At 44.3% G+C, this 12,103-nt stretch overlaps 1 protein-coding gene across 1 annotated transcript; it reads left to right on the top strand.

Annotated features, from left to right (window-relative positions):
• The first annotated feature begins 1,993 nt into the window (after positions 1-1,993).
• PPP1R15B (protein phosphatase 1 regulatory subunit 15B) lies at positions 1,994-10,388 on the top strand. The gene is made up of 2 exons (XM_012547806.3): positions 1,994-4,535; positions 7,579-10,388. The coding sequence occupies exons 1-2, from the start codon at positions 2,076-2,078 to the stop codon at positions 7,789-7,791; spliced, it is 2,673 nt and encodes an 890-aa protein (XP_012403260.3). The 5' UTR covers positions 1,994-2,075; the 3' UTR covers positions 7,792-10,388.
• The last annotated feature ends 1,715 nt before the right edge of the window (positions 10,389-12,103 follow it).

The following is a 12,103-nucleotide window of genomic DNA, read 5'->3' as shown; positions in this document are numbered from 1 at the left end:
TAAAAGAATAAAGCATTTAGCACATCCTAAATGCAAACTATGCTAAATGCTGGGAATATAAACAGAAAAGGCAATTGAATCTTTAGACAGCAAGAATCTGTTGCCTACTTTATCCCTTCTTCCAAGACCTTACACAGAACCTCAGCAAAATTACTCCCTATAATAGTCATAATTCAAGGTTTTTTAACAACTTTCTGACTGAGTGCCTCATTTAGATCAGCTAAGGGCAGCTGGTCTTCTCTTCTGAAAATACTTCCAGGTCCATGGTAACCTTCTTATCAATGTGTACAGAGCTCCTCTGTTCCCACCCTACAATTGATAAGTTTAAAGAGGCATGTTATCAGTGTGTTGACATTTCATTTTTCATGTTTGTTGTAAGAAAGGTACTTGCTTAATAGAATGAAAGGATTCTTAAATTGAAAGGGACCTTAGAGATCACTAAATTCCACCTTTCTGATTTAGATCATAAATTGTGGGATCAGAAAATTAAAAGACTTGGAAAGGAATTTTGAGACACACTAGTCCAACCCTCTCAATTTACAGTTTAACAGATAGGCACACAGCAGTTAAGTGATTTGTCTTTGGTTATACCCGAGGTAGGTGGCTTCTGGTCTCTGAGTAATTCATAATCTCATCATATCTCAGAATGATCCTGAGAGGTGGGGACTATCTCCAGTGAATGGCTTGGGAGACAGAGGCATGTGACAGTATTATATGAATGGAAAAGGACTTTGCTCAGGGTTATGTTATAAACGACAGTCTAAGATTTCTAGTCACTGGAAAGGAGGTGCTATGATCTCAACAAATTATTATTTTGTTCTATTTAATAATATCCCTGTCCTGAGGCATCAGCATCAAGGGATAAGTGAGATGCTTCCAGAAGTGCCAATGGTGAGTAGATTTCCGCCTACATAAGGAGTCCTGCCTACCTGTTTGTGTGATCTTGACCAAGTCACTTACCTTTGTTAGCTCCCCCTTCTTCCCTTGCAATGAGAATTAAAATAGGAATTCACTTCTAATTCTATTGCCTTTCCAGCTCGGAAACAAATCATTTTTTTTAAAGTTTACTTACTTCAAAATATTTTAATTAGCATTCTTCTTCTATCAGTCGTCATTTCCCTATGACTCCTCCCTCCTAACAACCCTTCCTTGTGACAAGCAGAAACGAGCAAAACAAATCAACACATGGGTCGTGCCTGACCACGTGGGCATGTTTTGCTCTGCTTCGGTCCTGCTACGAGTTAGGAGAATCCCTCATCCTTTAGTCTTCTCAAGTAACCAATCATGACTTTTTCAATCACTCTTATTTGCCAGAGGGAGCCGGCACCTCCTCCTTGCTGCCCTGTATTCCAATAAACACCTTTTCTTCCCTCTTCAGGGGAAAAACAAACCTGTTGGCAAAGGTATTTACCTTTGTAGTTCCTGCCGCTGAAACCCTCCCACAGCCCGGCCAGAGCAAGGGCTTTCTTTCCCCCGCCTGGGGGCTATTTTAGGGCTGGGGACCAGTCTGGGCGCTTGGAACACCTGGCGTGGAAGATGATCAAACAGGAATTGATCGGTGCTGGCAGCGGGAGGAGGAGGGCGCAGGGGACCCCCGGGGCTGAGGCTCGGCGCCCCGCGCCCTCTGTGACCTTCCTCTCCTCTGTGACCTCAGTTTCCCCCTTTGCGAAAAGGGGCGCCCACTAGGGAGGGGTAACCGGGCCAGCGGGCATCATTTCGGTATCCCCGAAGCTGAGAGAGCATGTGATTCATGCTTGGGTTCAGAATTTTTTCCTCTGTCACGAGAAGAGACTTACTCATCTAAGCGCTGGCATGCCTAGCGGATGCCTCACCCCCCCCGGGCGAAGGCCGCGAGACTCCCCCTCCGCCCCCCATGCTGAAGCCCTGCAGGCCGGCGGGTAGGTGCAGCCCGTGCACTGACCCAGCAGCTCGGGGCAACGAGAGCTCCGGCTACTCTTGGAATTTCACTCCCTCCTGCCGCCTGTCATCAGCAGCCTGGGGCGGGGGAGAGGGCTGGTGTCCTAGGAGACCAGAACGACCCTACTGCGCACGCGCGCACGCTCCCAGAGCGGCTGATGCAACTCCAGCGCACCAGCCAGAACGACGCGGGGGGGCGGGTAGAAAGAGAGACGAGAAGGAGTGGGGGAGGGGGAGGGCGTGACCGACACGAGGAGGCCCGGATGAGGGCGAGAAAAGCCCCTCCTCCCCTAGTGCTTGCGGCTGACGTCGGTCGGCGCGCGGCCAAGAGGCGACGTCGTGCGGCCGGCGCGCCCTGTCGAGTTCCGCCCCTGCTCGGTGCGGGCTATCCGGTCCGGACGCCGGCACTGCGGCCATTTTGGGTCTGCCTCCGCCTGGGCGTCCGCCGGCTTCCGGGCCCCCCGCCTGCCGCTCCTGAGGGGCCGCCTCCCCGCTCACCCGCTCCGAGTCGCTGCCCGAGGGGTCCTCTCTATGGTGACGGGGCTCCCGCCTGCCTGAGGCAGCTGCTTCCCGGCCCCTCCCGGGCTCCCCGGCTCCCTCGCCATGGACGCCGCCTCCCCGGCCGCCGCCTGCGCTCTGCTTTCCGGACTCTGGCTCTCCGACCGCCACCGTCACCGCCGCTTCCCCCGGTGGCGCCCCTGCCGTGCCGCGGATTACCACCGGCCTGGAGCCCCGGCCCCGCCGTGCGGCCGGGCCGAGGGCGTCTAAGCGTCGGCCCCCGACCCGCGAGCTCGAGTGACCTCCCCGAGACGCCCATGGAGTCCGGAGTCGGCGCGCCCCGAGAAGGGGCCTCGTGGCTCCGGCTGCCCTTCTTCCCGCTTCCCCGCCAGGCACCCATCTCCCCCGCCAGCGAAAAACACGCGGAGCCGGGGCTCAGGCCCCCCCGAGACCCTCCGCCTGAAGCTCGGGCCCGGGCCTGGCTGGCCCTGCTGGCGCAGCTCCTGGCGCCGCTGCCCAGCCTGCTGCAGAAGCTGCTGCTGTGGGGCCAGCTTCTGGGGGCCGTGATCCCCAGCCGCTGGCTGGAGCGGGCCCCGAGAGCCCCCGCCCCGAAGGCCGCGAGCTTCGATTGCCCCCCGGACGAGGCTGCCGCCGCCCCGCTGCAATGGCTGGAGGAAGGCCTGCCCTGGCCCTGCGGCGCCCCGGACCTGGGGCTGCAGCTGGAGGGCAAGGGCCGGCCCTTGGAGGCGAGCCCGCCCTCGCTGCTGCTGCAGCGGCAGCTGTGGGGCGCCGAGCTGGTGCGCGGCGGCCTCCGGGCCCATCTCTTCTCGGACGGGGAGCTGGGCTCCTCCCCCCACGGGGCCCTGAACGTTCAGCACTTCGACAACTTCAACGTGGTCTCCTACGTGCTGCACCCCGCGGGGCTGGACCGCGTATCGCGCGTGGAGCTGCGCTGCCAGGAGGGCGGCTTTGCGGCCGCGGAGCCGCCGCGGCGGCCCCAGCCCCGGGACGCCGAGGACCCCGCGGCCGCCGCGCGGGGCTGCCCGCACAAGGCCCCGCTCTCTCGGGAGGGGCTGCCCGAGATCCAGCATCTGCGGACGAAACGCCTGGAGTTCCTGCAGCAGGCTAGCCGAGGCCCGGCGCTCCCCACCCCCGACCAGGACCACGGCTATCACAGTCTGGAGGAGGAGCACAGCCTGCTCCGCATCGACCCGAGCCAAGCCCCGAAGCCTGGGTGCTGCGGAGAGAGCGCCGCACGGCCCGCGTCCCCCCCGCGGGACCCTCCCGGGGACGCCCCGGGGCCGCCGACCCGAGAGCGGCCGGCGTCCCTCCCGGGAAGCCCGGGCTCCCGCGGCAGCCGGTCGGCTTGCGCCCCGCCTGCGGAGGGGGCCGCCGCGGAGACGGGCCCGAGCCCGGGCCCGGCCGACGGCCCCGACGGCGACTTGGCCGTTTGTGCCAGGCCGGCCTGTAGTAACAAACTGATAGATTACATTTTGGGAGGCGCATCCAGCGACCCCGACAGCTGTAGCGAGTCCGAGGGCGAGGCCTGGGACGAGGAGGGGGAGGATGACGGCTTTGACAGCGACGGCTCTCTCTGGGACTCGGAGCCCGGCCCGCCGCGTGCGGAAGGCCTTCCCCTTTGGAACTCTTTCTACAGCGTAGACCCGTATAACCCTCAGAACTTCACAGCCACCATTCAAACTGCTGCTAGCACGAGGGCCGCGGAGCGGAGCGACTCCGGCGAGGACTCCTCGGAGAAGTCCGGCTCTTCCTGGACCGAAAGCCCTCCTGCTTCCCCTGACCACAGCTCCGGGGAGGACGAGTGGGAGTCTAGTGCAGATGAAGCAGAGAGCCTACGGCTCTGGAACTCCTTCAGCAACTCCGATGACCCCTACAACCCTTTGAACTTTAAAGCACCTTTTCAGACCGCGGGGAAAAACCGGGGAGAGCCGGGCGGCTCCGGCAAACGCGCGGAGCCGGCGGCAGCCGCCCCTCGGAGCGACGCCGCGCGGAGCTGTAAGGGGCCGCAGCTGCGGGGGAGCCCGGAGACCGGCGTCTCCGACGGGGTCCCGTACGGGATTCTCTCCGGGGAGAGGCACCCGCCCGCCCGCAGGAAAAAGGTAGCGGCTCTTTAGTGTGGGGGTGGGGAGGAGTGAACGTTGGGCAAGGCCCCCTCCAAAGTTTGGGTTAAGAACTGGGGAGAGGTCCGTTGGCATTTTTCCCCAGGTTTGTTGGTTTTTATTCCAAAGTAAAGATCCTCACGTGACGGGTACGTTGATAGCAAACCGCATTTTTAGCGTGGCGTGTCCATTATTACAGCTAAAGCATAATTGCACACAGAATTCACGGTCCAGTGTCAAAAGGGTCGTGTTAATGCCGACAGAGTGGAAGTGTCTTGATTCATGAGAACGTTTTCTTTTGGGATAACAAGAGCGTTATAAGTCATTGTTTACACAAGTCTCATCTTTCCGGGCATTGTGAGTTTCTTTCTCATTATGGGATCCAGCCAACACATTTGTAAAGATGCTGTTTTAATGAGACGGATATTTTCGTTATCACTGTATGAGACTGTTGGAACTTTCATTTTCAGATTTCATAGTTCAAGGATGGTGGGAGTAAAGTATAAGGCTGAAGGACCTATATGTTTATATTTGCTTTTTTTTCAATATAAAAGCAAAATTCCGTTTCCCCCACAATTGCTAATTTGTAAAAGCTTGGCTATGGCTAAATTACTTTAAGAAATTTTAAAAATCGTTTGGTGTACCAAAATAGCCAAAGCATATAAGTCAAATTTTAGTTTTTTTTTAATATCTTGAGTTGTTTTATTTGTGAACCTGTGATAAAATTCCTGGATCTGTGGTGAAACTGCCAAATTAGTAGTTCTTAGAAAATATTTTATCACCTCATCGGAAAACCCACCAGCTGGTGGGTCTTTTTATGGATTTCCTTCTTTGATTGTTATCTCTAAAGATATTTAACGCTCTTTTTGTGAGCTTGTTTTCTTATGGCTTTAATGACTAAAACCAGTATTTCTCCACCCTTTTTCCAGGAAGAGAAAGAACTGGGGCTGGGGCTCTTCAAAGACTTCCTTTTGACCATATAAGGTTTTTTGTCTCATTCTATTCCACCATGGAGTTTCAATAGTGTACTGTAATTTCTTGGTTCAGGACATTTAACTTCTATCATCAGGCAGATCTTTCATTCCCTTAAGATACTTAAGTAATTGCTAATACTAAAAAGTTAAATATTTACTTTAATCTCCAAGAAATTGCTTTTGTCCAGCTGATTCACTCATTAGATTAGAATTCTGGTTCAATTTCTTAAATTAAATTATAGGTGTCAAGTTTCTTCCTAAATTGAAGTGATTGGAAGAAAGCTCCTTACTACTCTAGAATTCCTTGATAGAAAGACAGTTTTTTAGTTTTAAAAAGTTGTAAACTTGTCAATGAATTCCATGTTGCTTTTTGTCACTGTAACTCTTTGGGAGTTATGGTAGAGTGAGAAAAGTTTGAATCATTTCTCTTGGGGATGTTGTTACCTACGGGTTATCTTGAGGCCTTTCCCTGTTGGTCATGTAGAAAAAATAGTGAACTTTGACTTTTGCTGATAAGTTGGATTTTCTTTGTATTTATATTCTGATTTCAATTTTACTATGTTGTGGTTAAGTTATATTCAGTTGGTATGCTCAACTAGCTTATGTTGGTTACCACATAGGGGAGGATTGGAAAGATACCTTCATGATATCTATTAGTTCAAGTCTCCCACTTTTTACTGATGAAAGGATTGAAGCAAGAGGTGTTTAGTGATTGGCCCACAGTTGCACAGGTAGAAAAGTAGAGATTGAGTAGTTGGAAGCATTTTGTGACATTTTTCCTAGTGAACCAAGAAGTGATTAATGACCTGAATGCAATATCTAGTATTATATTACAATTTCTGGTAATTATACTCAGGGGCATTTCTTGGCCTGATGTAAAAGGAATGAAAGCAGTGAGCCACAATGGGATTGGCTGATGTAACTATTGAACATGCTTTAAGGCAGATATTTACATATTTAGAGTTTGGTCTCTTAGGTGTAGAGTGCTAGCTTATCAATTAAGCAAGAGTTTAAGAGGACTAAGGATTCCATTGCTTACCCTGTTATATTTTACCTTTAATAAAAATTTTTAAATTACAAGTAATTTTGGATATACCAAGTTAAAGGAAATGTAAAAAAAAAAATTACATTTTATGGCATGTGTTTACAATTGCAGACTCTCCCATAAATCTATTTTTGAGCACATTAAGTAATAAGATTTTATTGAAAACTTCATTTGTCTATATTATGAGTAGAATTTTGAACTAATGGGATAATTTTAGAAACCTGTCAATTAAATTATGAACTTAAGCAACTTAATAGGGAAAAACGAAACTTAATGATTATTTAAACATACTGCCCCAAACTTTATTCTGAGCTTTCTTTTATATATATGCTTAAAAAAAAAAGTTTTAACATTTAACATGTATTGGTCTACCTGGCATCTGTGGGAAGGGGTGGAGGGAAGGAGGGGAAAAATTGGAACAAAAAAAGCTATAATAAAAAAAGTTTTAATCATTAAATTATGAAAAAATATTACACATAAACTTTGTCAGCTTAAAACCCCTAATGTTCTAGATAAATACTTGCTTGAGACAATACTTGCCTGCCGTTGGTAGAAGACATTAAATTTGAAAATTTAAAAATGAAAATATCCCACTTGGACTAATATCCTTTTATCTATAAAAGCTAAACAAAATATTTAAAAAAAAAAAATACAGTCCTCATCTAAATATTCAGCCAGGAAGCCCATGTGGTACAGGGCCTCAATGTCAAGATGTTTAAGTACCACTTGTGACATAAAGCCTTTTGTGATCCTGAGTAAGTTGCCAAGATTTTTAAAAAAGTAATTTTACAGCCTGCATTAGTAGAGAGAATATCTTATGCCACTAAGTTGAGTCCTTACCCCCTATTCCTTTATATCTTAATACACTTTTTATGAAAGTCAATTTGAATATGATGATTGGTAGTAATATAGAATGGATAAGGAGGAATAACTTGCAGTATTGCTCTGATAACTGTTCATTGAGTATAAAGTATCAAAAAGTGCTTATGTATTTAGTTTGATTTTTAAAATTTTGTCTGTGTAGGTAACCTTTCTTGAAGAAGTTACCGAGTATTACATAAGCAGTGATGAAGATCGCAAAGGACCCTGGGAAGAATTAGCAAGGGATGGATGTCGGTTCCAGAAACGAATTCAAGAAACGGAAGATGCTATTGGATACTGCTTGACATTTGAGCACAGACAGAAAATTTTTAACGAACTCCAGGAAACATACTACAAAAGATTTAATGTTTTCTAGTGATTGGAAGATGATAGCCCTCTTGCCCCACTGATACATACTACCTCTTAAGAGGTGTCATCCTTTAAGAGCTGAAGTTGGCAGCTGCCCTTTAGTTTCTGAGAGGGAATGAAATTTGGATGCAGTGCCCCCAGCTTAATGTTACCTGTGTGCAACAAACCTACTTTGAAGTGTGTGTCTGGTTTTATTGTTGAAATAAGACCTCTTAATGAAGCCTAAGAGTGTGGGGTTGTGTGGCTTTTTTTTATTCTTATTTTCTTGAAATTAATCCTGTTGTGTAAGTTGAATGTGTTTTGAGTATGTTTTTTGCTTTGGTGAAGAAGATGGGGACCTATTAAGTTTTAATTTTGCACTTTTTAAACTTTGAAGGGAAACAATATTTATAGGGTTCAGAGCCCACTTTGAATTCTAATTTAAAGTATGTATGCCTGACTTAAAGTCTTTGTGCTCTTTATACTTTTCTTTTTCACTCCAACAAACAGAAGATAAAATCTTATATTTTCTGTTGTGTTTTTTTCCCACCTACTTAAATAATTGCCCTCTTGCCTTAAGGCTATGAAATCAGTCTTGCTTATACTACTACTAAATTAAAATTTATCTTATACTTTGAATTTTGTTAAAGGAAATATTAGTGGTAAATTTTAATTTCAAACAAAATTTAAGCCTCGGTGATCAGAGTGGCCAAGAGTGATTGTAAAAAATACTTTTAACCTATTTTTGGAAACCTTTATCTTTTACCCAAAAGTTATAATTTTTTACACATTAAGATTATACACAGTAATACAAACTCTTAGTCTCTTTTGAGAAAGGTTCTTTACATTTTTCATGTTTCCTCACGATAACTTTTTTTTTTTTTTAAAGGCAGAACTTCATTGGCATAAAACTTTTAACATCCCAAATTACTTCTATCGCACAAGCTTACTTTATTTTTAAATTTTAAGCCTGGCTGAATTTTGCTGGGCAGAGGGTAAAAGTTCATGGAGCAAATTTGATTGCTTATCTTCTTTAAAACAAACAAACTAACTAAAACTAAAAAAACAGTGTTATTAATATCATGCCCCTCAGCACTGTCACTTTGAAATTGTCAGGGTAACACTGTGAACTTGGAAACTGGCAGTTTTGAATTTTCCAATTTGAAATATTGGAATATAGACTTCAGTCATTCCAAGTTAGTGTCAAAGAAGTGGCGAATAAATTGGTAAAGCCCAATTCCTTTTGGAAAGGATAGTACTGTAGACTAACAGCTAGACAATGTTAGCAACGACTTAGCCCAAAGGTTACCTATGTTTCTATGCTTGTGCACTTATTGTTTGAGCTTATTCTGTTAGTTCTTCGGGCCTGTGCATTTGCTTTGTTGAGGAACATTAACTGAATATTTAAAGGACAGTCTCATATTTTTGCTTATCCTTCTCTTATAGGTAATGGAAGACATGGGTAGGAGAAACGATCTCCAGGTCTAACTTGATTACATGTGGGAGAGAAGTTTTAGATCAGGAACCTAGTGGATTAGACAAGGCCTTGAAGGTTTACTACCTCAACTTATCCTCTATCTGGCCACTATTCCATTTATGTCTAGTTTGCTCTAAAATCCACACCAAGTATGTTACCATAAAGATACTTCAAATTTTAATATTGGACAAAGTTCTTAATTTTTTTTTTTTTTTTTTTCCCAAAAAGACCTCCCTTAAAATTTGGAAAGTGCCAGAGTAAATTTTGTGTACCACAGAGATGATTGCTTTTACTAAGGTACTGACCCAACATTTTTTGTATGATCTTCTAAAGAATACCTTAAGCTATTTTAAATTTAAATAGCATTTTACAACTTAGAAAAAAGCATGCATCATTTGCAATTTTTTGATCTATAGAAATTCTTTTTGAATTGTCTTTGTTCACAGGATTAGTTGGTGCAGATAAAATCCTTGTATAATTCTTGCATATATAAAAGCTATGGAACATCTATTTTGATTGGACTTCAGAACACTATTCATTTGGGCCCTTTTTATATTCAACCCCTCTGCCCTTGGGTTGGGGTGATAGGCAGGGAAATAGACCACTACAACTGTGAATAAACTTTTTTGTTAAGGATTCCCTCCTTATCTCCCTCCTCCCCCCAAAAAAACCAACAAACCTCCCCCAAACCTATTTTTTGAGTATTGGGCTTGAGGGTTGTGAGGAGAGGGGAACCCCAAGTTAGTTTGAAGAAAATAAGAAACCTGTCACTTTTTCTAGCCATAGTGTAAACTTGGTGGTAACTGTTCTAGCTGTAAAAACTTTTATAATTGTAATGGTGCTTTAAATGGCAGTGTAGCATGTGGGAGACTTTGTACAGAAATGTGCTTGTTTCTGAGTGTTGAAATATAAAGAGCACCTCTTCATTTTCATCTTTAAATCAAAACTGTAACTAATTATCAGATTTTATTTTTATATAATTTTGCAAAGTAAAAGTTAGGAGACTTGGCAAACCTCTAGATTGGCTTTTACAAACCCAGGCTGATGTAAATGTAACTTGTTTGTTGGGGTTTTATAACTAAAATTATATTTCAGTGTATAAACTGTTCAAAACTAATCTTGTAAAAATTGTAATAAAAATATTTGCATCGATAAAATGTTTTGTAATAATTTCTTAAGCTTGTTGCATCTCCACTTACTAAGTCTTAATGTTTTCATATTCTTATGGTATCGTGAAGTTTGTTTGAATTATCCAAGATTCTGCCATAGAGTCCAAATTCCTGTCAATCTCAAATTACCAAGAAGTTGCTTAGCAGGTGGATTCTTTGGTCTGTATAAAATTTGTTACTCCTTTTGGAATGAACAATTAAACATGGAGATATTGAAGGTCATACGCTGTTTTAAATTTGATAACTGTCATCTGGAATTCTTTTATTTAATATGTTTTCTAGCATATATGTTACAAACTCAAAAGTTTTTCTGACCAAGAGAAAGAGAGAAGAGAAAATAGAAATGTTGCCTGGAAGTCAGAGAATTCTCAGGTAACTTCCGATTTCATGCTTTTTCGTCTCTACCTCAGGTATCTTCATGGCAGAATTTGTTCTTTATTGTATAAGTTTAGCAACAAAGGTCTTCCATACTTTCATAAGCATTCAACTTAAGAGATTTCATATTCAAATTGTTAAATAAATAGAATGTAGTTTTAAAAAAATCTGTTTGGGGTCAAGACATAGTAATGGTAATAGTAACTTCTGTTTAGACTTGAATTGGTGGAGTAAGGAAGTATATACTATGTCAAGCATTATTTTTTTCCATCGAAATCTCTTAGAAATTTGTGAATAGTTCCAAGGTTGTATATCACCGTGTTAGAATCCTAATGTTGACTCAATGGAATTGATACAATGCTTATTGGTTCACACCTTAGAACAAATACTTACAAAATGACAAGTCAGTTGCTTAATTTAGTATGGTACTTGGCAAATCCTCTAGCTCACTAGTGTATTTAAGTACTCATTGGAGTTCACACTTTTGGGAGGTTCACAAATCAGAAACCCATAATCCCACTCTTGGAAGAGGAGTCAACCTTTTACACCAAGTATAAATAGAGCTTCAGTGAATCAGTCCCAGTTAGTTCAGAAGAAGCCACGATTTGAAGTTGAGCTAGAGCCAGAAGTCACTTTGGAAGGTTGACAAAGAGTGAGAGAACGCTCTGGGAGGAAGCCCATAAGCCCACTGGAAGGTGGAGTCAGATTCATTCCATCTTCCATCTTTGTGCTGGCTGGAGGCTAAGCAAAGGCAGAAGCAAGACATAATCTACAAGAGCTCTTGGAACCAAGCACAGAGATAGGCCACCAAGAAAACTAATCGGGCTATTTTGGAGGAAGCAATAAAAGATCTGAACTTTTAACATCTGGCTGCATTTGGGGTGATTATTACCTTTAACGGAAACTAAGGCTACCTCCAGAAAACCTCCCCAAGAAGCCTGTTCCCAGAGAGAACGATCATATTATATAAAAAAGAGAATACCACATCACAGAACCTAAGGGTTGAAATGGACCTACGTTGTATCTGATGTTAAAAAAAAAAAAAAAAAAATATTCACCAAATGCGGTAATCATTGCAATGTTTTAAAATATTTGATGTTTTTATATCACCATGGTTTTCCCCAGTATCCCTCTCTCCCAAAGAGCATCCCATATAAAAAATAGTATTTTTAAAAGTAAAAATGTTGGCATACTTAGTCAATAAATTGAAGAGGTCTGAAAACATGCAAACATGTGCACCGCCCATTCTGCAAAGGGGTGAGTGTCTTCTTATCAGTGGGCCTTCTTGGGGTACACGTGAAGTTCATTTGTACTCCTTG

Source organism: Sarcophilus harrisii, chromosome 4 (genome assembly GCF_902635505.1).
Source record: "Sarcophilus harrisii chromosome 4, mSarHar1.11, whole genome shotgun sequence".
Lineage (NCBI taxonomy): Eukaryota > Metazoa > Chordata > Mammalia > Dasyuromorphia > Dasyuridae > Sarcophilus > Sarcophilus harrisii.
This window is presented reverse-complemented; position numbering and strand designations above follow the sequence as displayed.